Source organism: Natrix helvetica (genome assembly GCF_964273705.1).
Source record: "Natrix helvetica genome assembly, chromosome: 6".
Taxonomy (NCBI): domain Eukaryota; kingdom Metazoa; phylum Chordata; class Lepidosauria; order Squamata; family Natricidae; genus Natrix; species Natrix helvetica.
Window position 1 is genome coordinate 40529906 of NC_138553.1, and position 26760 is coordinate 40556665.

At 43.1% G+C, this 26760-nt stretch overlaps 1 protein-coding gene across 1 annotated transcript in view; it reads right to left on the bottom strand.

The window, feature by feature from the left end:
• The window catches only part of ALX1 (ALX homeobox 1), a 40056-nt gene extending 20167 nt beyond the window's left edge, over nt 1-19889 (bottom strand). Inside the window, exons 1-2 of the mRNA XM_081958319.1 lie at nt 19616-19889; nt 14230-14534 (exon numbers count right to left, since the gene is read on the bottom strand). Coding sequence (XP_081814445.1) covers nt 14230-14534; nt 19616-19838 — 528 coding nt within the window. The 5' untranslated portion in view covers nt 19839-19889. The remainder of the gene's footprint in view (nt 1-14229; nt 14535-19615) is intronic.
• Between the last annotated feature and the right edge of the window lie 6871 nt (nt 19890-26760).

The following is a 26760-nucleotide window of genomic DNA, read 5'->3' on the forward strand; positions in this document are numbered from 1 at the left end:
GTTTCCAGATCCAATTCAAGTATTGGTCATCGCCTTTAAAACTCCTATATGGGAATCTAAGGAACCACCTTGCCCTGATGGAATTAACCCACTTTACTCATTCCAGTGAAAAAGCCTTCTTCGGATTCCATTAATCAAATAATTTTTGCTGGTGGAGTGTAGGAAAAGATGCTTTTCAGCTGTGACTCCTACCTTCTTGAATATTCTGCCATCTGAGGTGAGATCTACTCCCATACTCCTGGCCTTCTAGAATGGCCTAAAAACCTGGCTCTGCCACTAATCTGGGGTCCTGACAGAGGCCTGCTATACTGGGAGCGGCTAATGATGTACAAACATTTCTCACCCCCAGGCTGCCCACCAACTTGTTTTTTAACTTTTAATCTTTTTAATCCTAGCTTTAACTGTTTTTAGCACTTTTAGACTTTTTATTATATGATAAGCTATCCAGAGCCGCTGTGTTAGTGAGATGGGCGACATAGAAATTTAATAAATACAATAAAAATAAATAAACTTCTGGTTAAATATATTTTACATTATTTACCGTACTCTAATTTTCTCTGTGTATCAGACCAGAATAGTTACGGTATAATATTTTAGTACAAGAGTTGGAACTCAACATTTTGGCTTTTTCACTTATCAAATTGTCCAGTTTGCTGTTTCCGTAAGAAAGTTATATGCTCCCTCTTTGAGCAAGACTACAAGTGTTCTGAAATAAGGATTATAATCAGATAAGGACTGTTTTCTTAAATGTTTTATATGTGTGGGATATATACTTTCTCTTTTTTTAAAAAAAGGTTGGTCTTTATTGTTTATAAAGCCTTGTTTTATTCCCGTGTGATTGCTTATCTATTACTTTTGCTACAAGCAATAAAATGGTAATTCACAATACTCAATATGCTTAATGTGACAAATGGATCATATTAAATTCATTGGAGTATAATCATATCAACTATGTTTAATCAATTTGGTTTAAAAGAAATGTTTTCTTTTGGTCCTGCCTATTTCTTTGCACTGCTACACATCTCCATCATTTGATTGAACAAATTGCAGCCCTTGGTTCAAAGCACTGAGGAGAAAGACAGCCAAAAGTTACTTCTTGACTTATGATTTAATAAGCATCTTTAAATTTACAGCACTGTGTGGATAAGATATTATCCTTTCGTCCCTCCTTTACTCTGTTCTGGATTTTAATGAAATCCTAGAAACTAGCAATGTTCTGAACTTGATAGATACCATCATAAGCTATTCCTAAAACATGCAGTGAAAGATGTTACTGGCAGAAAGATGAAGGACTTCTTAATAGAGGCCTTTTCTGAAGACAGAATTAGAAAGAACAAGGATGGCTAAACTATGGTCCAGCCCAAATCCATAAAACTCCTTTTTATAAAATAACACAGTTTTGACCCCCAATGACTTTTGGGTTTCGTGCAGCTTTCGTGAAAGTCCTTTTCAAATAATCAGGCTGGAGCTCAGACAGGAAGGGTTTCCATAACAAACATCATCTACTTGACTCTGATAGAATGTGGGCAAATGCTAAGATGACCATTCCCTACTTCATATCTCAATTTCAAGTGTCATTACCTGGAATAGCATATGGTGCTTCCATCATGCATTCTTAATGCAACAGGATATTTAAAAGACTTATCATCACCTTACGATCCGATGAATCTGATGAACTCATGTTTTAAAACATTTGCTTTGTTGCATTTGACAGATACCGCTTTTTGTACAAATTGAAAGTGCTTTCACAAAATGAAACTGCTGCATCAAACAAGTCTATTGACACTATCTTTCTAATAGCATTTGCTCATTTTGTTTCTCTGTGATACATTGTTCTGATGCACTGATGATATTACCTAGTTTGATAATGAAACATCTGCAAGAAAATCCTCAAGCTCAGGGAGCTACCAAAGGCCCCATATTTTCATAATTCTCACAATATGTCGGACTTTTTCATCATTATTAATCAAATGATGATTAGCATTTTTAGCAATACAATGTTTTTAATTAAAGTGTGCATACTGATTTTTTTAGATATGATGTTATTACACACTTGATAGACTACAATATAGTATGCACTTTCAACTTTTTCTTCTTTACTTCCTCTTTTACCACTTCAATTGTCAAGGGAGTATATATTATATATACTACATATAATGTTTACATTAAATGGGAAAGTTAAAAAAAAGTGTGACTCACTTTATTTTCAATATTCACTTCATTGTGATAATCTCCACAATATTTTTAAGATATGCTTATATGATTAGGTTCCCATATGTTCTCTGGAGAAGTGGAGTGCAGAATTCTCATAGCCTTTGGCAAAATAGAAATAGTAGAATGGAATAACAGAGTTAGGAGAGACCTTGGCAGTCTTCAAGTCCAACCCCCTGCTTAGGCAGGAAACCCTACACCACTTCAGGCAAATGGTTGCCCAACCTCTTCTTTAAAAATTCCAGTGTTGAAGCATTCACAACTTCTGGAGGCAAGTTGTTCCACTGATTAATTGTTCTAACTGTCGGAAATTACTTCTTAGTTCTAGGTTGCTTCTCTCCTTGATTAGTTTCCACCCATTGCTTCTTGTTCTACCCTCAGGTGCCTTGGAGAATAGTTTGACTTCCTCTTCTTTGTGGCAGCCCCTGAGATAATTGGAACACTGCTATCACGTCACCCCAGTCCTTCTTTTCATTAAATACAGATATACAAAATACAAATATACCCTTAAGGATATGACCCTACAACCAATAGACTTCCAATATCTGAGAATATTTTGTTCTGCACAATCATTTGTAATTGGATCTCTAACATTTTCAATCATTTTTATTTTAAATATGCTAAATATGGCAAGCAAAATGAAAAAAACTGCAGGATCCAATCTGGGTCAGTCACCAGGACCTGAAGGTTTAGTCTTCCAAGCTTTGAGACTCATGGAAAATCTCTCTACTGGTTTGTGTGCTTTGGGCTATTCTATGCATAGAATAGTATGTATGTATAGTATTTATTTATTTATTTATTTATTTATTTATTTATTTATTTACTTACTTACTTACTTACTTACTTACTTACTTACTTACTTATTTATTTATTTATTTATTTATTATTAATTTATTTTTGTTTGTTTGCTTGTTTGTTTAGTATTAGTATTTACAAGGACTTGGCAGCATAAAGAAATAATAACTAATGTCTTAATAGCTGGTCATCAGCATCTCAATTAACCAATAAGAAGCCGCACCCAACCAGGGACCACATAAATACTCTGAATAGAATAGCCCAAAGTACACATTCCGGGAGAGAGAGATGTTCTCTGAGGATGGGCTCCAGCACAAGTATGAAAACTCAGGTGACTAAACCTCTGGTCTCGGTGACCCACCCAGATAGATCCTGCAACATTATCCTGGGACATGTATATTTGCCTTCATTCATGAAAATCAAAAGTACCAATTATCATTTAAACTCGTATTTTCAGACATGACCATTTTAAGATAAGTCCATAAAACCTAAAATTGCCAAGTTTGAGAAGCAGTGATTACAGTGGTGGGATTCAAATAATTTAAAAACTGGTTCTCTGCCCTAATGACCAGCTGGGTAGGCATGGCTTGGTGGTCATGTGACCGTGTGGGCATGGCAACATCACTCAGGTCAATGGGCGCTTCTCCTTAGTTGTTACAGTAACAATGTAATAAGGGTTAACCGGAGAGGCAGTTTCTGTAAGCAGGGCAATAAAGATTAGGCTAGAAACAACACCAGAATGTTTCCTTCCTGCCTTCCTTACAGGATTAGCCCTGTAAAGTGGGGAAAAAAATAAGATTTCTTCCAACTACCGTTTCTCTGAACTGTTTAGAAAGTTAACAACTGGTTCTCCCTAATAGATGCAAACTGGCTGAATCCCACCACTGACTGATTACACTAAGGACAGAGGGGCTACGTTTTTGGATAAGTGGCATGCTTTGCAATATCTGTTTACCAGAGGCAAACTAGTGAGGTTATTCCTTGTCACTCTTTCGGACCCCAAAAGTAAAAGGAAGACATATTTCCAAAGAGATGTGAGAGCTGCCTTCAACCACCGTCTTTAAGAACGCTTGTGGACTGGTTTAAGGCTCCAGAAGCAGTCTTGAAAATAAAGATGATGTCAGAGACTATTTTACACTATCCAGCATTCAATTTTTAAAATAATTAAAATATTTTTTAAAATAAATAAATAAAGTCAGGCAAGTCAAGGAGCCCAGTGGCACTAGCAAGTCTCCATAAACACACTGGTGAAGAAGGCCCTGCATTCTCTGCCCCTGGTCTAAAACATTAACACAATCAAAACATTGTGCTTGGAAATATATCATTTAAAATATAGTTCCATAAGTAAAAGGCATTTGTAAAAGCAAACTTTACAGTAAAACTCCATGTGTACCAAAAGGCAGGCAGAAATGAAGTTGCACAGGAGAAGATTCTATCCCTTGAAGGGAAAATGCTAAGAGAGCAGAGCAAGACATCTTGATCGTCATGATCCCGTTAATCACTTAATCCCATTTGTGGGGGGGGGTTGTGTCCGTTCTCTCTCCCCCCCTCTCTCTTCCACCCTCCCTCTCTCTCTCTCTCCTCTTTGCTTCAGAGTAAGCTATAAAAGGTGTTTGAAGTGTACATTTTATATTAAAATGAACATTGAATGAAATATAACATTGGAATTACTAAAAGTAGATTATGATCACTCCAGTGACAGCAGAAATCTCTTTTGCTCAGTCTCTTTCTTTCTCTCTCTCTCTCTCTTCCCCTCACAATAGTAATTGAAAACTGGCAAGTTTTCGGATAAAAATTCCTGATCTTACTATCTTCTTTATTTATGCAATCTCAAGGGAATGAGAAGTCCTTGTCCATGCCCAAGACATGTCTATTTATCTTCTTTCACAGAGATGTACATTTTCTATAGTTTCTTTTATCATGTTAACAATTTTGACCTGGGGGTCATGTAGGCAATGCAGGCTGCTTTCCTTCTTTTTATTGACTTCATTCTGATTGTATATGAGTTTTAAAAAGGGGCATCTTTCTATGCATTTTTGAATATGTGTGTTTCTCTATTTTCCAGTTTACTTACTGTGACATGGGTATTCTGATGTTGTTTGGAAGCGGGGGGGCAAACTGCAATTTTGCATATGGGACATAATCCCTACTCTAACTTTTATTTAGCATCTTGGACACATTTTTGTCTCTGGTTTGAATTAGTTAGCTTTCTGAAATTAGGTACTGGCTTCCAAAGAATGGTGGCGTGTTTTGCAATTCAATCCTCACTTCGATCATTTTCATATAATTCTGTTTTGTTTTGTTTTTACTTTTAAAAATAAAAACAGCCCAATATTAGTAAGACTATCAACAGCTAAAGAAGTAGAGAAAAGCTGGGAAACAAAAATAGGAAACTTAAAAAATCATCTTGAAGAAAAACAATTGGCAAAACAAATTGGACAGAATACAATGTCTTTGCTATATTTTATGCAATCCCAATTTTTCCCTTCTTCCATGATGATTCTAAAAACTTGCTGATCCAGTCAATTATTCAGCTACACTAAATAAAAGAAGCATAGTATATTTTTTTTGAACCAACTGAAGTTTCCAAAGGCAGTCTAACCACGTCAAATATATTGTAACTAGCTGATATGAAGCAGATGGAACTTATGTTCTTAAGGTTTGCTACTTTTGTGTTCTCCAGTATCAGTACAAAGGCTTATCTGCAGTTCTCAAAGAAATATAAGCTGGAATAGTTGCTTTATTGGAGCGGCTATCCCCAAGTCATGACAGGACTGGAATTTCATGAAAGCTAGTAGCTGCCTGTGACCTTCCAAAGTTATTGTTGCAAGATGTATGTAAGCATGGCAAATTGCACAAATAATTTATTTCATATTTGTTCCTTTTCAACTGAATTACTGACTATATTCTAGTGTTACCACTATTCTACCACATTCATAGTTAGCATTACATAATGACAAATCTGCTGCAAATAGAACACTCCTCCAGGGCAGTTAAAGATTAGCCAATTAAGAAACAATTAAACCACTTGAAATTACTTTCACTGAATAAAGTGATTGCCATGCTGAAACACCAGCGTGAGAATTAATTTTCCACAAAACCTCTTGCAAATTTAATAGAACAATTTTGAAAAGTTCTCCCAAACCATCAAAAGAAGAAACACGGCTAATAAATATATTATGAACATATATATGTAACCATTAGTCAATAAATAACCACTAGTCAATAAAGTTTAGCCAACTGCATAATCAATTGCAGGAAACTTTTGTTGTTGTTGATAAATTTGTGCTGTACGAAGGCTCTGGGAAACTTTTTTTTTTTTGGCCTCGCCTTTGTGTCTGCAGTGAGCAAATAACTCATAATATTTAATATTTAGGACCCCGGCACTGTAAATGTCTTGACCATCTCCTTAGGCTGGTGCCAGTTACTCCTCTGACACGCAACAGAAAAAGAAAACCACTTCAATAAATTAGATTCAGGCAGGCTCTTTCGGCATGTAAGCAGGATGAAACTAAAATTGGATCTTGATGAAATACTGGCAAAATGAGATGTGCACTGAATATATTCAGCCAATCGTTTGGCTAATTTAAATCAAACAGTTTGCTTGAATTTTAGGAAGGAACTCATGGGGGGGAAAACCCACATTTTTTAACCCGGACACTCCCCCAAAATGTTTCTGTTTACATCGATTTACTGAAAACCGACTCTTGGCAAAGATAAAGTAACCGTTGCCTATATAAAATGAAGCAACAATCTGCTGCTTGTTATCCCTGCCTAACCAGATGCCGGTCTCTAATGATGTAAAGCCTTTGAAAATTGCTTAATATTATGATGGAATACTGTTGCCGATCTGTGGAATTATGATCCCCATTTTCTTACATTGGCCTTTTTCAGTAGACTGATCAGAGATGCAAAAATCTAGGGCATTTACTTCAATAGCACGGAAATCTCTATGTACACAAAGAGTAGAGTAAACATTATCAGGGAAAAAAAATGAAACCAGCAATTTTGTTCCAAAGAGAGAATATAATATATACAAGCCATAACATCCCTCTCTCTCTGGCTCTGCCACTCTTTTATCTGTCCATAATGACTTGAGAAGCCTTAGTAAAACCTAAGCAGCTGCCTTCTGCATTAAACCAAATCTTGCTATTCCTTCAAATAGTAAGATGTGATGTTAGCATGAACGGCATTCTTCGAATGCAAAAGCAAAACCATAATCGGTAATTCTGATAATTGTGTCCAGCAAATTTTGACTTAGATACACAGTGTTCAAAAATATTTATTATTGACACTATTTTTTTTTATATTTGAGAAACAGGATGCTTTGGGTGTTAAATAACTACTAAATATTCTGGATTTAATGAGATTTAAAAAGTATAGTTTTACTTTGCTTAAATGAGACTGTATTTAATTATACCACCAGGAAGCTGTGAATTTTAAACCTTCCTAAGGAATAAATAACATCTGAGTGACTTTGTGCCAGTCACACTCTCTCAACCCAACCCACCTCACAGGGTTGTTGTTGTAGGGAAAATAGGAGAGGGCAGAAGTATTGTGTTATGTTCACTCCCTTGCATTATTTATAAAATTAACAAAGGCAGGATAAAAATAAACAGACTAAATAAATAATAAGAGGCATTCTGTAAAAGACAAATACCATCCCTCTCCAATCACTGCAGAAGATATGGCCTTAATCCTATTTAGAATAGATTAATTCAGATTGGTGCAATTACTCCAATATTCCAGATTTAAGTGAACTTTTGTTTAGTTTTATTAAAACCGGAAGGATTAAACTCAGTAGTTTTTTTTAAAGCATGAATTAAGTCTGGATCCAAGGTATCATATTTCTTTATAGTTCTCTACAGTTTAAGGTATATTTTTGGATTTGTTGATATATTCATTATCAGCTGTTTCCCAGTGTACTAACTACTATCTTAAACCTATTGTATTCAATGGAATTTGCTTTACTTAGCAGGATTTTTATAAGTTTGCCTCAGAGATATTAAATTCATCAGAAAATACATATAGGATTGCAATACAGGTAGTCCTTGATTTATGACCACAATTGAGCTCAAAATTTCTGTTACTAAGTGAGACACTTGTTAAGTGAGCTTTTTCCCATTTTACAACCTTTTTTGTCACAGTTGTTAAGTGAATCACTGCAGTTGTTAAGCTAGGAACATGGTTGTTAAGTGAATGTGGATTCCCCATTGACTTTGCTTAACATAGAGTCACAAAAAAAAGCATAAACTCACATGACCCCAGGACACTGCAGCCATCCTAAATATGAGTCAATTGCCCAGCATTTGAATTTTGATGTGACCATGAAGATGCTGCAATAGTCGTAAGTGTGAAATACGGTCATAAATCATTTTGGGGCATAGTGATAACTTTGAACAGTCACTAAACAAACCGTTGTAAATCAAGGATTGCCTATATTAATACCTGCATCCAACAAGTCTCTGTTAGCACCCCATAAGCATTACATGATTTGACAGAATATATGAATTAATGCAGCCTCAACTAATGCAACAACCTTTTCAGATGTATTAGATTATAAATCCCATTTTGTAAAGCTTTTAAGGGGTTCCAGGGAGCGGGGAGGGTTGGTTTGGCCCTGGGGTATGGATACAACCAGGCCAACATGTAGGGTCAAGACGGAAGGGAGGGTCAAGACGGAAGGTAGCGAAGCGGAGCGGGTGGGAGGAAATAACATCCCTATAAGGGGAATTCCAATCACGACGGTCGTAGGGAGGGGCAGGCGCGAGGACACCAGAAGAACGTATAGTCGGTTGGCAGACCGGGGCCACTGGATACGCCCGGTCGCTTGCACCAACCCCCGCAGACTAGGTGGACAGGATCAGCAGAGCCTGGGCCTTAGGCTGATGTTATGTAACGCGAGGTCCGTGGTTAACAAGGCCCCCCTCATCAGTGACTTGATCACAGAGGGGGAGCCGGACCTCGCAGGAATAGCGGAAACCTGGTTGGGCCCGGAGGGGGGGTTGCCCCTCAGGGAAATGTGCCCTCCAGGTTACCGTGTATTCCACCAGCCACGGGCCCAAGGTAGGGGTGGGGGGGTAGCAATTATCATCCGGGACGATCTGGCACCGAGAGAATTCACTGTGTCGCAGACATCTGGTTGTGAGTCTCTGGGCGTAAAGTGGGGTCCAGGGAGTCAGTTGGGCCTGTTGATAGTATACCTGGCTCCCCGCCATACATCAACGGCCCTGCCCGAGCTCCTCGAGCGGATCGCGGAGATGGCGGTTGAGACCCCCAAACTACTAGTGATGGGGGATTTCAACCTGCCGTCAACGGGAAAGGCATCCGAGGTAGCCCGGGAATTCATGGCTTCCATGACAGCCATGGGTCTGACTCAAGTAATTCAGGACCCCACTCACGAGCGAGGCCACATTCTGGATCTTGTGTTTGTCTCCGACCAGTGGACGAGTGATCTGGGAAGAGGGCATTTAGTCATCACGCCCCTGTCATGGTCAGATCACTCACTTCTCCAGCTTGACTTCCCTGGCGCTACTCCCCACCGCGGGGAGGCGGAACCAGATTATCCCAGATGGTTCCGCCCCAAGCGCCTGATGGAACCGGATAGGTTCCAGGCTGAGCTTGGGCCATTTCCTGCTGACCTGTCCCGCTCCCGGGCTGAGGACCTGGTAGCCGCATGGAATAGTGCGGCTGCCGGTGCCTTGGACCGGGTGGCGCCTTTGCGGCCTCTCCGATGGCCACGATCGACCCGGGCCCCCTGGTTTAACGGGGAGCTAAGGGCGATGAAACGCCTTAGGAGACGCCTGGAGAGTAAGTGGAGATCCTCCCGCTCCGAAGCTGACCGAACACAGGTAAGAGCCTACATAAGGACCTACCTTGTGGCAATAAGAGTGGCCAAACGTCAGTATTGTGCCACTCTTATAGCGTCCGCAGAGAACCGCCCTGCTGCCCTGTTTCGGGTGACCCGCTCCCTTCTGTCACAGGAGCAGCGGGACCCCCCATTGCAGGGCAGGGCAGAGGAATTTGGAGAGTTCCTGCAGGATAAAATCGATCATATCCGGAGAGGTTGGACCCACTCCAGTGCTCCAGTGTGGACGTCCGAGACTAGTCTTGAGAGACCATGCTGGGAGGAGTTTGACCCTGTTGTCATCAAAGATTTGGACAGGTTGCGCATGCGACTGCGGGCCACCACATGTTTACTGGACCCGTGTCCCTCCTGGTTGGTGCTGGCCTCCTGGGAGGGCTCACGAGGCTGGCTACTGGGGCTGGTGAACGCTTCGTTGGGGGAGGGCCGGATGCCGGCCGCCCTGAAAGAGGCGGTGGTCAGGCCCCTGCTCAAGAAGCCTTCTCTGGACCCAAAGGAACTAGCAAATTATCGTCCTGTCTCCAACCTTCCTTTTTTAGCAAAGGTTGTTGAGAGTGTGGTGGCTCAGCAGTTTCCGCGTCACCTGGAGGAAGATGATTATCTAGACCCGCGCCAGTCCGGCTTCCGACTCGGTCACAGCACGGAGACGGCCTTGGTCGCGTTGGTGGATGATCTCTGGAGGGCAAAGGATGAGGGTTGTTCCTCCATCCTTGTTCTATTAGATCTCTCGGCGGCCTTCGATACCATCGACCATGGTGTCCTATTGCGCCGGCTGGAGGGGTTGGGGATTGGAGGCACCGTGCTACGGTGGTTCCACTCCTACCTCTCTGGCCGGACGCAATGTGTGTTGACGGGGGAGCAGAGGTCGACCGCAAGGCCCCTCATTTGTGGGGTCCCACAGGGGTCGATTCTCTCGCCTCTCTTGTTCAACATATATATGAAGCCGCTGGGCGAGATCATCCGTGGTTTTGGGGTGAGTTACCATCTGTACGCTGATGATACTCAGTTGTACATTTCCACCCCAAACCACCCCAACGAGGCTGTCGAAGTGATGACCCGATGTCTGGAAGCCGTACGGGTCTGGATGGATGACAGCAGGCTCAGGCTCAACCCCTCCAAGACAGAGTGGCTGTGGTTCCCGGCTTCCCGATTCAATCAGCATATTCCATCGCTGACCATCGGGGATGAGCAATTAGCCCCGGTGGAAGGGGCGCGCAACTTGGGCGTCCTCCTTGACGATCGGCTGACCTTAGAAGATCACGTGGCGACCGTGGCAAGGGGGGCGTTCCTCCAGGTTCGCCTCGTGCGCCAGTTGCGGCCCCTTTTGGACCGGGAGGCCTTGCGCACAGTCACTCACGCGCTGGTGACGTCCCGCCTGGACTACTGTAACGCTCTCTACATGGGGCTCCCCTTGAGGTGCGCCCGGAGACTGCAGTTGGTCCAGAATGCAGCCGCGCGGGTTATTATGGGGAGATCGAGATTCTCCCATATAACACCTATCCTGCGCGAGCTGCACTGGCTTCCTGTGGCCTACCGGGTGCGCTTCAAGGTACTGATTACCATCTTCAAAGCGCTCCATGGCACAGGGCCTAGTTACCTGCGGGATCGCGTCCTGCCCCATACATCCCTGCGACCCACTCGCTCACACAGGGAGGGGCTACTCCGGGTGCCGTCCTCTAGAGAGTGCCTGGGGACGGTGCCCAGGAGTAGGGCCTTCTCTGTGGTGGGCCCTACCCTTTGGAATGACCTCCCCCCAGACATCCGGACAACAACCGATCTTCGCTCCTTCCGTATGAAGCTGAAGACCTACCTGTTTTGTCAAGCCGGCCTGGCATAACGTTACTATCTTGCCACCCCAGGTCATTTTACAATGGGAAATTTTGTTTTTAATATTTTTGGGGTTTTAAACTTTGTAAGTATGCTTATTTATGGACTTATTTTTACCTCCTCTGCACGATTTTATGGTGCTATCTTGATTATTGCTCTGTACGTCGCCCCGAGTCCCTGTGGGGAGAGGGGGCGACTAATAAGTTCAATAAAATAAATAAATAATAAATAAATAATAATCTCTAGTCTGGTGGATGGCAATAATAATTGTAGTCTGACATCTGGAAGATATCAACTGAAGAAAAATAAAGTTCTGTTTGGGACAGAATCTATATAATAAAATAATTCCAAAACACAACCTAATTTCTTCTATACCATCACAACATGTAGGAAGTTTTCAAGCTTCTAGCGGCTCAAGTATTACTGTGCCTCCTCTAATTTCAGTGGGAATAGCTGCCAGGAATGGGAACTGAATGTGGTAGTTTTAACTAGTATAGCAGCAGATTACCAATATAATATTTTGCAAACTACGGTATATAATGTTCAACCTGATACTGCCAGCTTTGCAGGGATATGAGTTCCTAACCTGCATTAGTAGTTCTATGTAAGATATATGCACTTACAAATACAAGCATGCCATGCATTTGCTGTTCACCATATATATGTTTAAGTATATGCTTAACACATCATAAAAATCATGCTTGTAATAATGAAGAGGAGGATATGTATATATACAATAATCTGAAACAGCTTTAACTGATAGCTTACACTTGCATTTGAAGAAGCACAAGAATACTGATTAGCAGAATGCTGTTACGACCATTTACTACATTAATCTTGACAGTTTAATGCAGCAGATCCTATAAACAGAATTCCAGTGCTTTTAGTGAAAGATCCAGAACTCTGTACTTTTCAAAATCAGTCACTGATGATGCTATCGACTCATCGAGTGTGCAATAAAATGTTGGCATCACACTTCAATAGAAAAGTTCCTGGGATTATATAGATTTCCAGATGGTAGAAGAGTCATGTGTGAACTTCAGGGCCAAGTCCAAGATTTCTCAGCTCAGGAGAAGCCAGTTGGGTGAAGATAATGGTACTCAAAGGACCTCAACCGCTATGAATATGCCAGAGGCTAAAATGCTTGACACTGTTCAATATAATATGCTGTTTCTTTATTCTACTCTTTAAAGACATTTCAGAATCAACAATAATAAAAAATAAAATAATAATACAATGACTTTCTATAATGAATTGAATCAATTCACTACAGAGTTGTTTTATTATTATTATTATTATTATATTATTGTTGTTGTTGTTGCTGTTGTTTAAGCAAATTATCATTTTCCTGAACGGAAGGATAGATATTCCCAATTTCAGAATGCAGATAACATTCCTTTAACTACCTGCACAACTTGGCATTCCTTAATCATTACGTTAAAATAATTTTACCATATTTACATCAGCTTTATATTTCCAGAGTCCCTAATGTGAATAAATTACATAGGAATTGGACTATGTAATTATTTTTATTGAAAACATGGCTTCTTCTGTTCTATGTCCCTCACTAACAAAATTTAGCTCCAAAATGCAGCTCATGCAAGGGTGGTACAAAGGCACCTTAATGAAGCAGGGTTAAAGCTGTCCAACAGAACCATTTGCTGCCACAGACAGGGGATCCAGGGAAAGCAGAGCATATGACAAAATGTGTGTTGTGACATCATAATGCAACCCACATGGCTTACAATGCGGAGATGCAAGCACAGAAAAAGGGATCAAGTTGTGATTGTCCAGGTTCCGACTAATGAACCCAACCAATTCAGCACTCGGAGACTTGCAGCTTTCTCGAAGAACTGTTTTCATCCATGCTAAAATGATGTACTCAATAAAACAGTTTTTTTGAGAAAGCTGCAAGTTTTGGAGTGTTGAATCAGTTGGGTTCATTAGTCAGAACCTTGAGAGTGATATTATAATGTACTTCTCCTCATCTGTTCATGACTGCTGTTAGCAGTAGGGCTTTAGGCTGTCACCGCTCCAGTTAAACCCCAAATGTCCTCAGTCCCTAATCCAGTATGATATCAGATGTCCTAAAGCAAGACACTATGCTTTTGCCATTTCTGGCTGAAGGGTATATAAAACTATCTTGCCTTACCTTACCAAGACCATTAGACAAACTCTTGAGATCATGAAGTGAAGAACTGGAGTGGTGGTGGCAGCTAGGGAAGTTACTCAGTGTTAACTAGATGGCATACCTTGTTAGCAAATAGTAAAGTTCTAAATAACCTATTTTATTTTGTCTGACTGATAATTTATACCTTTTGGTTGGGTTTTTGCAGGACCCTACTGCTTCAACTGTTTCTTCTAGCCATTCAGTAATTCAGTGTTTCTCAAACTTGGCAACTTTAAGATCTGTGAACTTCAACTCCCAGAATTCCCCAGGGAGCACGAAGTCACATGTTTTAAAGTTGCCAAGTTTGAGAAACACTGAATAGATTATGTTGTTCTGTTTTGGATGGAACTGAGGCACCTACCTGAACTCGAGCTTCGGTAAGTTCCGTTCTCAGAGCCAACTGCTCTCTGACATAAACATCGGGGTAATGTGTCTTCTGGAACACTTTCTCCAGTTCTTCCAGCTGTAAACTGGTAAAAGTGGTCCGGTGTCTTCTCTTCTTACTGCTGGAAACATTGCTGTCACACTTATCACCAAGTTCATCCAATTCTCTTTTCTCCGGAATCCCTTTCACAGGAGACATTCGGAGGTTGCTGCAAGTGTCCAGGGGTCTGCCCATCTCAGAGTGCAGTGCTTGACTCTCAACTTTCGTAATCCCAAAATTCACTGCAGAAGAAAATAAATGAAGTTGGCCTGCATTCATGTTAACTTTAGCATCATTTTTTTTTAAAAAATGTGAAAAACCATAGATTCCTTGTATGAATAATGTGTGAAATGTTTATAGGTACATGGTCTACTTGTGGGTGAAACTTGTCATGCCCAGATTTCTTTTTATATGAGTAACTAAAAATTAGTGGATGAGATAAGGGTATTATTGTGGATTTTGAATTTAGACTCATCAAGATCTAAGTCTGATTTTTTTTCAAAGTAAGATGCACTTTTCCACCAGTGCTATTTCTTTTTCTACTAAAGATAAATTGATTCATACTTAGAATGGAAAATTGGATCAATGTAATAGTACAAACATATGGCACAGTACTAGACATAGCTTCTTAGCAATAAATCTTGTTGTATTCATGGGGAGTTAACTTTGTATTAAGTCTATTCATTTAGAACAAGCCTTATTTTCTTCAATAGGGCTTATTCTCTATGAAATATCTCTAAAGGGTCAGCTATATTGTGAAGCCTATGTCTACTTTTCATTTACAATGTAATCAAAGGGGTTTATTTTCAGGTAGACAAGCAACACTATCAGATATAATCATAACCCAATTTACTTAGGAGTAAGATCAATTGGGGATAATGAAACTTATTGCTGAACAAAGACTATGCAGAGAAACTATCTGAAGATATTCAATTTGAGGAAAAACTCAATCAGAGTTTTAAAATGCTTTCCTTTGGATGGATGATGTCCAGTTATTTTATTTTGCAAATTATTTAATAATGAAATTGCATGTATTACAAGGATTTGTTAAAGAATGCAACATACTGAATCAAGGTTAGTAAGAAATGGAAATATTTCACCAAAAAATAATGTTCTTAGATCTTAGTTGAGTGGCTTTGTTTCCAATTAGTTTCTTTATTACTGCAAACTGGGAGGGGGTGCTATTTAAAATCACAACACAGTCAAACTAGTTATTTCCTATATGTTGCCCTGGTCCTACAAGAACTATTTATCTTTTCAAAAAAACGATCACTGTCCAAGATAAAGCTTAAAGTATTCCCCCGCTCCCACTTAGCTTCTGAACAGATTCCCATGATTCCACACCCCCTCCTAAAAACGTCATATTTCTAAGATAATTGATGTTACATGTTGGGGTGGAATCACAAGTTTAGGAGGAAAAAGTTATTCCATCTACCCATAACAGTAAGCATTACAATGAAAGGAATTTAGCTTGCTATTTTGATTTTGTTTTTAGTGTTCTCTGTCACTCCCAGTAATTTCACTACCCTGGTCTGCTCATTGGGTATGATTTTAACAAGGCATGGCTTACAATTTATACTAGTGCTCCTACCTCTAGGTGACATTCCAAGCAAATTCAAGGGAAAGTTCTACTGATCAAATATATCTCTATATTTACTTATAAATTAGGGTTGGAGTTACTCTTTTGTCTGTCTCTCTCACACACGCACACACACAGACACACAAACAGAGAGTGAACTACACACATAATAAATAAAACTATATATAAAATTAAATAATTTAAGCGAGATGAGAAACGATTTAAATTCTGCCAACAATGTACTTCCTGGTTCCTTTCCTGGTAAAACCTGGATTCCATTTTCTATTAATGCAAACAATAACTAAACATGTATGAATACTGGCCCAATATTAGGCATTAACAAATAGTAAACTAATCAATACTTTTATGAAATTGGTAGATTCATTAGATATTCCCTGCATTTCTCCATATGTATGTGGGAATGTGTGAGTGTGTGCTGGGAAGTGATTCTTTTTGAAATCATTTGAACTTTTTCCTTAGGCACACTGAATACTGAAAACATTACAAATGGAAGGATAAATCCTTAAATCTAATAGTAAGGGAAATTATATAATGCAAAATTAAACTTACCAAAACATAACAATCATTGAACATAGTTGCTTTATTTGACACATGTTTGGTATGTAAATGTCTCTCACCATAATGCATTAAATATCTCTCTTTGCTGTTTTAATTGCAAAATTTCTAAGAAGCCTTCCACAGATTCAAAGTCTTTATAAACTCCTTTGCTTAGAATAAATTATCACTTAGAAATTTGATGTTTGTATCTGTTCAGCTATGAAAAGGTCACATTTTTCATTCTATATTCTTTTTTAAAAAATACAAATACAGTGCCTCAAAGTCAAAATTGTAGCCAGTTCACTAAGTCTAAAATTAGAGAGCAAACCATCTTTCTGTTGTGAATTATGTGGCAAAGAACACATTGCAAACGAGAAAATAAATGTAGCATTTAAAGAACAGAAATGCTAACTAATCCTAGAAAGTGTGTGTGTGGGGGGGTGTTACTAGATGTTTTAGGCCAGCATCGAATTGTTTGTTTTGTTAAGTGATGAGTTTTTGCACTAATTACACAACTAAAGAGAAATCCAATCCACTTAAACTGAAGGACTTGGTAACAAAGCATTTCTTCTTGACTTGGTTTGTCAGGTTTTAAGACTGAGATAGATAAGAGGTGAATATGAGAGAGTAGCGGAAAATGCTTCCAGGTTTAGGAGGCAAATCTGCAAGTTAGGAAGAGTAAGGGATGTTTTGCTCCTGTTTTTGTTACGGAGTTTTGGATGACCCTGAAGCTCCTGTGAAATAGTTGGAATTAATGGAAGATGTCTTCCCTATAAATCTCCGAAACAAGCTAATTCCAATATACCCTTATCAGTTAGAAGTGGTGAAGTGTGTGGCTGTGTGTGTGGAAGCCTAACTTTTGCGATGATTTTTGTTGTTGTTGTTGTAAGTACAAAGCTTCGCAAAGGCAAGATTATTCACGCAGTCGCCAAGTTCCAATGACTTTCAAGGGTGGAAAAGTGTTAACAGGCGTGCCTGATTGCCACGAAAGCCTCAGTGCAATGCACAATTGCTTGGGGAGTCCATTAAAGCTCATTGAATTCTTACTTTTTGCTTGCTAAGTATGAGCATGTAATGGCAAATCAAGGACTTCATTTCTGAAAGAGTCTGCTTGCTACTACTACTGCCGCTACTGCTCCTGGATGAAAGAGGGAGAACAGACTAATAAGAACCTGGCCCCTTTGTATGTCCTGGCAGGTTTCTGGTTTCCAACATTTCATTTTGCTGGACTGTTTCTTCAACCTCCAGCAAGTAGGCAGAGCGGCGAAGCTACGCGGCGCTTCCGGGCAACATGGAATTAACCGAAAGGGCAGCTGCTGGTTTGGGAGAAAGAGAGAGAGAAAGGAAGTAGAAGGACCACTACTTAACTACGCAATCGTTTGTTTTCCCCTTCATTTAATTTATCTTAGGGAGCAGCGCACAAAATAAAGTATAAAAGAACTATTTGCTAAAGAAAATAAGTAGAATAGAAATACGGAGATAAAACTATCTGTGAAGCAGCAAAGGTTTTTTTTAAAATCAATGAAAAAATAATTCAATGTAATCGTGTTGACCGATGCCTCTATAAATGGAGAGTTGGTCCGAGTGAGGCCTTCTATATATGTAACCGGTAGTTTAAAGGGAAGAAAGCTTTAGAAAATAGGTTCAGAGCGACTGACCAGTTGACCATATGCAAAAAGAAACTCAACAGCAGAACGATGTCCCCCCAAATCATAATTAAGTTGCCTGGTCCCTTCAGTTGCTTCGTTCTGCCTAATATAAGTTATCCATTGAGTAGTCTTATTCTCTCTCCATATAAACAAACAAAAAATTATGCTCTTATAATGGGCTGGGGTCTCCATTCAGATGTTCCATCGTAAAAGTCGAGTTGACTTATGTACGATTCAGATCACAGCGGCATGGCAGTTAGCTGAAACAGAGGATGAAAATGAAAAGTTGCTACTGCACCCGGGTCAAAAGTAAAATGAAGTTTCGGGACGCCACTTGACCCCAAACAACTGCTGCTTTCTGCCATCCTCCCCCCTCCCACGCACCCCGTCCTCGCCCGGTCAATAATTTTAAGTTTAGCATCCCGGACTCTGCCTGCCGAGCCTTTGCGGATTCACTTTCGTTTTGCTAAAGAAAAAAGAAAAAAAAAGAGGAAGATGCGATGTTGATGTTTACAAAATAAAAGCGATGGGTTTTCCTCCGTGTAAGATCGACGAGTAGAGGAATCCGGAAAACCTACGAGGCCAGAATTTCGAGCGTAGGGATCAAGATATGGGTGTTTGTGGTATGTTTAATTTACAACAGTCTCCACGTTTTCGAAGGATTTCCTAAACGTACGTTCTTCCCAGAGGATCTAGAAATTCGTCTGGAAACAGTCGAGACGTTCAAATATTCCAGGGCGGTTTCCAGACCAAGCTTCTGCTTGAGGGAAGACTGGGTGTGCGTTGTGTGTGCTTTGTGTGTGCGTGTGGATGCGTATGTGTAACCAGGGTGCCCAGAACGTAACTGCAAGCATTGATCAGAAATTGTCAACCACTATAAAATGAAAGGACAGACGGAGAGGAATACGCGATACGTTGTCTCGATTTTTAAAGAGCGCGGATTTTCTTTCATTCACAATTATAGCAGCCGGTCCTAAATATTTTTCTTTTCCCCGAAGTCACGTCTGTTGATTTCAATTAATTTTGGAGGTTCTTTCTGCCCCCTAGGCCGTCGCCCATTAATAATGGGAATCTGTCAAAAGGCCCCTGCGAGGCATCCGCCCGCCCCCCCCCCCCCCCCATCAGAAGACGGCTCCTAAAGCGAACCCGGAATCTAAAGACGTCAGGAAAGTTCTAGGTGGATCGAGCCCCCAAAGTGCCAATTGCAGCATCAACCAGAAACTAGCCAGCTGCAACATTTTTGTCTGGCCTGTTGTGCTGTCTCAACTCTCCAGATATTTTCCGGTTCAGGGTGTTGTGCAAACCCCCGTGTGTAAATCAGAAGTTAAAATTGCTGTCCGGAGCCGGACTGTTTGTGTACTTAGGGGAGGGAGAAGAATTGACAAAGATCACACACGCGCGCACACACACACACTCACTCGCTTCCCGTTTCCCCGTCCAAAAGGCCAGCTGGGCTCCATTGAGGCGGCTTTTCTTCGCCAAACAGGACCCCGGCCATCCTCAACCGTCCCGTCCCCGCCCCCGTTGCCTCGCTTACCGGAGCCGTCCCTAGCAGGGGAAGTCCTCTCCAGCCGGCCGTGAGGAGCGTAGGCAGCCTGACCCACGCATTTGCCTCCGCCTTTGGCGTAGAAGGCTTCGCCGCCGTCCAGCGCTTCCATGACGTGCTCCAAAGGGGCTCCGGGGGCCAGGTAGAAATCGCCGCTTTTGCCCGCCGCCGCCGGGGGGCTCTTGAGGCCGAATTTGTCGCTCAGGAATTCCATAATCCTCGACGGAGCCGCGCTCGCCCCAGCTGCTGCCCGCCCGGCTGCCGTCCTGCTCCCTGGCTGCCGCGACGGAGGCGCCCCGACGGCGCTTTTTATATCTTGAAGCGCAGCAGGGGTTTCTTGCGCAACCCTCCCTGCGCGCAGCCTCCGCTGGCTCCACCCAGCCTGCTGGCCCCTTCCCTCCCCCCTCCTCCAAGCCTCGGCCCACAGCCGGCGAAGGGGAGGGGGACCGACTCACATTTCGGGCCGGCTTCTTCCCAGCCCAGAGGAGTCCTGCCCCCGCCCCGCCTCCCCTGCCCCGAACGAGGCCGTGTCGACCCGAAGATTTAGCTTCGGCTCCGGTAAACCGGAGGAGGAAAGCAAAGGCGACCGATGAGCAGGGGCGGTGATGAGAGGGGCGGCCGCTGAACAGTCGCAAGATTTTTCCAAAGTTTCCTGGTTGAGCCGGCAAAACAGCGCCGCTCCGAAATCGCCCGGGAAACTTCTCTGGCCGCCTTCGAAGGAAGTGCCTTGGGGAAGCCAGCAAAAATGAGAGCGCTGCCAGGCCGGCGTGGAAAACAGCTGCTGCTGTTGCTGCTGCTAGAAATTCCAAAGAACTAGGGGTGACCCGATAGCAGTACTCCAGCATTTGAGGGGCAGTTACAAACAAGAGAAGGTCAATTTATTTTCCAAAGCGCCAGAAGCAAGCACCAAGGCAAGAAACAATCGATGGAAGCTAATCAAGGAGAGAAGCAGTCTGGAATTAAGGAGAAACTTCCTAACAGTGAGGACAATTAACCAGTGGGAAAGCTTGCCTTCAGAAGTTGTGGGGGATTCATCACTGGAGGTTTTTAAGAAGAGACTGGACAGTCACTTTGTCTGAAATGATAACGGGTCTTCTGTTTGAGTGTGGGGTTGGACTAGAAGACCTCCAAGGTCCCTTGCTGTATTCTGATTGAAATTCTCTGGAATAAGCAGGTCCTCTTAGTGGCTTCTGGCTCTGGCTGCAGATCCGAAATGAATTTAAGACTGAGTAGGATCCTAATCTAAAGCATCTCCTGTTTCAAAGTGCAGCAGCCTTGTTCCCGAGCTTATCCTTTTTTACCATCAGGAGCAGCTTTGCCGAACTTTAACAGATTGGCAGGCCAAAGAATTTGACTCCGCAGAAACGCGCGTCTGCCTGCCTGCGGGAGCTCTGGGGATCTGGAAAAGTCCTCCGCACTCGAGGAGGGCTCAGGTAGCGCCAAGTAAGCCGTGAGGTGGCGATTTCCCAGGAGAGCATCCCACCCACCCACCGAAAGGCCTAGTGAGATGCCTGATATCTTGTCCCTTCCATCAAAATATTAGGCGGCTTAATATTTCAAGTGAATGCAGAAGGATGGGTCTATGTGGATCTGGGGCAAGGAATTGCAGAGAAAGGAGCTATGTACATTGTGAACCCTTTTGGAAATGGGATGGTGGTGGTGGTGGTGGTGGTGGTGGTGGTGGTGGTGGTGGTGGTGATGATGATGAAACAATTTTAGTGTGATTAACTAAAAAAATCAAACTAGCATCTTGAAGGCTAATGAGCTGATTATGAACACTGTAACCTAGGAATTAGGAAAGTCTTTATTCCTCTCTCCCCACCCCCACCCCAGCATCTTTAATCTTTAAGTCACTAAAAGTCTCCTACTGTTTATTTCAAGTAAACCAGCTTCGTGCATAAGTGCGGCCAGCGTACTAAAATTGGTTTGTTGTTAAGAAAACAATACTCTCCAATCTAAACCTTTATCTGCTGTTAATTCTTCCATTTCAGAAAAAAAATACGGGCGGGGGGGGGGGGAATGCTGCAACCATTTCTCCTATTTATTCCTTCTTGCATCTCCCACGGTGCTCAACCAGTCCCCTACACGGTCAATCTCTTATGTTCTTAAATCCTCCCCATTCCGTTTCCCAGGATCGTCGGAATGGTGTGCAGAATAGACACGTTTCGCTTTGTTGTGGCCTTTGGCCCCGAAACCGTTTCTTGTGCTGATATTGCAGGATCTCTGTCCCTTCCTCGCCGCGTTCTTCCCCTGTCTGTGAACTTTGCATCTCGAGGGATAAGAGAAATCACAAACTGGTAAAACATTGGTGCCATTTTTCCTTATCAGAGCCTCCCTTCTTTATAAGGAGAGTTGGCGGAGGGGGGGGGGTGCATGCCCCGGGAAGTGGGACCTTGGGAGAAAAGATGTAAGGATGTTCAGTAAGCCAGTTCTCCCACGGCTTCGAAATCACTGAGCATTTTGCTAGGCATTTTACAGCACTCCGGATGCTCCAGGCGCTTCTTGATAAATATTGGAGACAGCTAAAATAAGAGCTCCCCCTCCCCCTTTCTAAACCTGAAGTGGGAAAGGACAAGGCATCTTCAAGCCCGCACCACTGTAGTCACTTTGGGATATTATTGCTGTTGTTGGTGTTGAATAAATCAAGGCGAGGTGGGAGCCAGATTCGTTTGGAGAGAAATGTGCGTTAGACGAACTTAGTACAAGCTACCCCTCTTGCCTGTGGCTTCTTCTGCGTTAGCCGCGATTTGCCCAGTCCAGACGGGGCTTTGAGTAAAAGAGCTACTGAGTAGGTGACGCTCCTCCATATACTGTAGAATCTCGAACAATGCCAGCATTTCTGTCCCCGACGATCCTCTAAACGTCACATCAATGAATAAGCATTTCCCGGAGTTGAGTACCAAATTCCGAACTATTCAAATCGGAAGAGTCAGATTTTTGTAAGCGCCAGTAAGAATCCCCTAAAGGTCGATTACAAAAGTCCTATGCTCATTTGGAACAGCCTATCCTAACCGACTTGAAGTTGGGTTGGATTATTGGTTCAAAGAGTTCCGCCACAAAGTAATGGATGCGCCATCGGGGACTGTTTGCTGGCTTTGTGGGGTCTACGCTTGTTTCGGGCATAAAACCCTGGCTACTATCAGAAATAGCTGTGAGTGAGAATCAGTTTCTTATTGACCTCGGGACGAAGTTCGGGGTGTGTGTGGCATGGTGGCCTCCCGATGCACAAGGTAGAGAGAACCATTCACAAATTTTGTACCGGAGGAAGGGAGGATTTCGGGCAAGAAGCAACTTACTACGTTAACAACTGGGATGAGATCGTTTTGTGCAGTCACACAAAGGAAAAAGGTGCCTAAAGTTCAGTCCTTCCGGACTGTAGCTTTGAAAAATCGTTCCAGAACCTTAGGATAACCTTCCGAGTTCGGAGTTCCCTCACCCTCCCTTCTCCCCTCCCCAGCCTTCATCAGTCAGAGAGATGTGGCTTTCTGTATCTTTGAAATGAAAGTCATGAGCGTCCTCCTCCTCGCCTTCAAAGGCAGCCCACGCGAGGAAAGAATGAAGAGGGGGGAGGAGAGTAAGAGGGACCCTTCGATTCGCCCTTCCTCCCTTTCCCCGGGAGGGTTGGGCAGGCCAAACATCCAACGGGGGTCACCCGGCCTCTTTCTTTGGAAGCCGCCGGGAATTTGAAGGATTCCCCTCGTCTTCTTCCGCTGTCTTGTACACGGTCTCTACCGGCTTTGCCCTGGATTTAGGGAGGCGGTGTGACCTCTCGCCAGACAAGCTCCCGTGATTTATAAGCCTTGGATGTGATAAGATCGAGCCCAGGGAGGGGCGAGGGAGGCGGACCAGCAGAATGTTTCCCTAAAGAGGGGGAGGGAAGGGAAGGGAAGGAAAAAGGAAGGAACGGAAGAGGGAAAGAGAAAGAAAAAGAGTCTGCTCTCCTGGGCTCGCTGAATCGGGAGACAAGAAGCCCCGCTAGAGTCTTTCTTCGCAACTGTTTCTGAGTTACCTTTGGTGCGCAGCTTTCGCCTCGCCCCCCAGGCCCTTCGCATCTCCAAAACCGGAGAAGCGCAAAACAGATCCAGCCAGACGACGCTTGGGGAAAGAAGAAGCCCGGGAGGAAAGGAGGGGGCCCGAATGCTTTTCCCGTCCTGTCCTATCCTGTCGCGTTTTCTCCCACCTCTGCCCGCCCGCTCCGACGAGTCAGAGGCGCAATCGCTCCGAAGAGCATCCTCTGAAAGGGCGCCTTCTCCGGCTGCAAAAGCCAGACGGCCAGGTTTCTCCCAGCGGCCGGCAGGCAGATGTGGGGCTGTGTTCCAGAAATGCAGCCTTCCCCGGACCGGCTGCGGAAGGGTGTCGGCTGGATGGGGAGACGGTTCGTGGCGGGAGGGGTGTGTGCAAGAGGAGGAAAACGGTTCCTGAGATAATCTCGGGAGCCATCCCGGACAAACTACCTCCCCGCAGCCCGGGCCGGCGGCGAGGAACCCGCCTGTTGAGGGACGGTGCTGAAAAGTGCAGCTGACGAGTTGCGTCAGCCTTCAGCCTCGGCTCGGCCCCGACCGCTCGCCCTTCAGAGGGTGAAATTGGGGCAGCTAATGAGCTCCAGGAGCAGAGGACACCTCGCGACTGGCTTCAGAAGGAGGGGGGAGGGGGAGAGAGCGCTGCTGGCAAGACGCTGGAAGAAAACGAGGGGGGAGTAGGAAGGAAATACAGTAAGTGAAAAGGGGAGCAGCAGTGTTCATTTTTACAGCGGAGCGGGGGTGTTCACCATCCGCCTCTGCTAAAAATACCTGAGTTACCCGAAAGGAAAACCATTACGCATTTAAGATAACTATCTTCCACATAAAAAAGCGAAGGGGCAGGGGGAGAGAAAGATAGAGAAAAAAACCACAGCTCTTTTCTCGGTTTTTAAAAGGCTCCTGCAATTAAAGATCACATACTTTGATTTAAAAGCTTCAGTTCAAGTGTTATAATGTTCTTAGCGCTAACAGCGGAAGGAAAACGGGGAGCCCTCTCTTTGAGAGCCCTGCTTTCCCGTAAGCGCCCCCCGCCCCCGCTCGGCTAACGTTACAGGATCCACAGGATTTCACCGGATCCAGACCCTCACGCAGAGAGAGTTGCGAAGAGAACGTTCCTTCCAACATGCTGACACTCTTCAAATAAGAGAAAAATCACTAGGTTTGCCTCCTGTTATATTAAGTGGTCAGCTCTCCTTTCTCATTATTGTAACCCAACTATTTGGTTACACTGCCCACTTTCTTCCTGGTTCTCTCCCCACCCTTCCCCCAGCATCAATTCCCCACAAACTAGGAGCTCCCCCCTCCTCACTGTTTTAGCTCTTCAAAGAATCGCCTTTTGAAATTGCCCACGAGGAACACCTCGCAATGGCTTTTACGTCAATTTCAAAGCCCGCGTTAATTTCAAGAAGAGTCTCCCAGCCCTCCAGTTTCAATGGAGCTTGTTCCTCCTGTCCGATCTCCCACCGCTGTTTCTCTCCCATCCTCCCACACCCAACATTCAGGAAAACGTCGTAGTTAAAGTTTAGAGCTGGCCTTCCCATTGCGTTCTGTCTTGCTTACAAGGAATCGATTTTATTGCCAGCCTTGCAAAGAGGCGCCTATTTGTGGAAGAAAAACGTCAAGGTTTTCCAGCTTTCTTCAAAAGAAGCGGCAGAGGAAAGCACAGACTCGCTCAGAAAGAGATTTCTCTCCCGGATCTCTTTCTCGATTGTTTGGAATATAAATTTAGGATTATTTACTAAGAAGCCTGTTGAGAATGAGGGATATTTTTAAATGCTTCAAATCTAGACAGGCGGGGTAGAAAGAAGCGAAGCAACTTATTCGACTAGTTCGCATTCTGTAAATAAGAACAAAATGTTCCTACCTCATACCTTCCATGCTTATTATATGGTCTCCAGATTCAGGTAGGTTAGTGTGTGTGTGTGTGTGTGTGTGTGTGTGTGTGTGTGTGTGTGTGTGTTTCTCCTTGTCCAGATTTCATTGCAAATATCTCTTATAATTATGTCATTAACAATTATTGTAAATAATTAAAATGTGCTGTTCAACTTGAGTTCTTCGAGTGGTATTATAACCAAACACTTCTAAGGTACAGATTTACCTGGGCAGATGCTAAACTACTAGAAAATGTTTAATTCAGGGTGATTTAAGATGTTGGACTGAGCAGTTCGAAAAAGAAACAAAAAAAGCTTCCTACTTCTCATTGCTCTCCTGGTAAGGACAATAATGCTTTCTGAAATACTCAATGTCATTAAGATTCTAAGGATGGAGCAAACTTTTGGGGACAGGTGAGAAATGTGCTTGGTTCCGCCTCTCTACTTTATCGCCAGATCCGATTAAACCATCTCTTAACCCCCCCCCCCCCAATAAAGATTCTGATGTTGCTCTAAGAGGCCTGCAAATACCCTGGAACTAGAACTTTAAGGTTTGCAAAGCTCTTTCGTTGCCTTCGCGCAGTTCACACTCAACGCGTCTCCTCGAGCTTAAAGGAGTCTAACTCTCGATAAGGGAATCTAGGCTTACACGCCACTGCAACCCAATTCTACGCGGCCGCCCAGGTAAACCCCATGGAGCTCAATACGGTCGTTCTTAGTGGTATAGGCGTACACGCGCACAAATTTACACACAGATAAAAACGATTTCTCCTAAAAATAGGTGTTAGGTCTGCTACGTATCCCAACAGAGAAAGAAATCATAACAAGCACGTGGTTTAATTTCCGATTGATTGGAAGGGTGTAAATCGTCCCGTTGGAAAGAGAGCTATTCAAAGCCTTCGGGGCAGATCTGTCCGCATCCCAACGCTTCCCGTTTCCTTCACACTCCTGTGCTAGTTTTGGACAAGCTCGCTCAGCGATGAGCGTGAAAAGAAATTCAGATGGGGAGTGGGGGGGGGGGAGAGAGAGAGAGAGAGCATAGAGAGCAAGTGGCGTGCCTGGAGTGAGCCAGAGGAATATCCTGATAGGAAATTCTCTCTTTCAAGAATAAAACAAAGCCACCCAATTCCGATGGAGTCAGCGGCATGACTCCAGAGGACCAAGGGCCAGGGTCCTCTTAGCACCCCTTTCAGTGTTGCTTGTGACTCCCCAGAGAGCCTTCGAAAGTTTCTCTGCTAATCTTAAG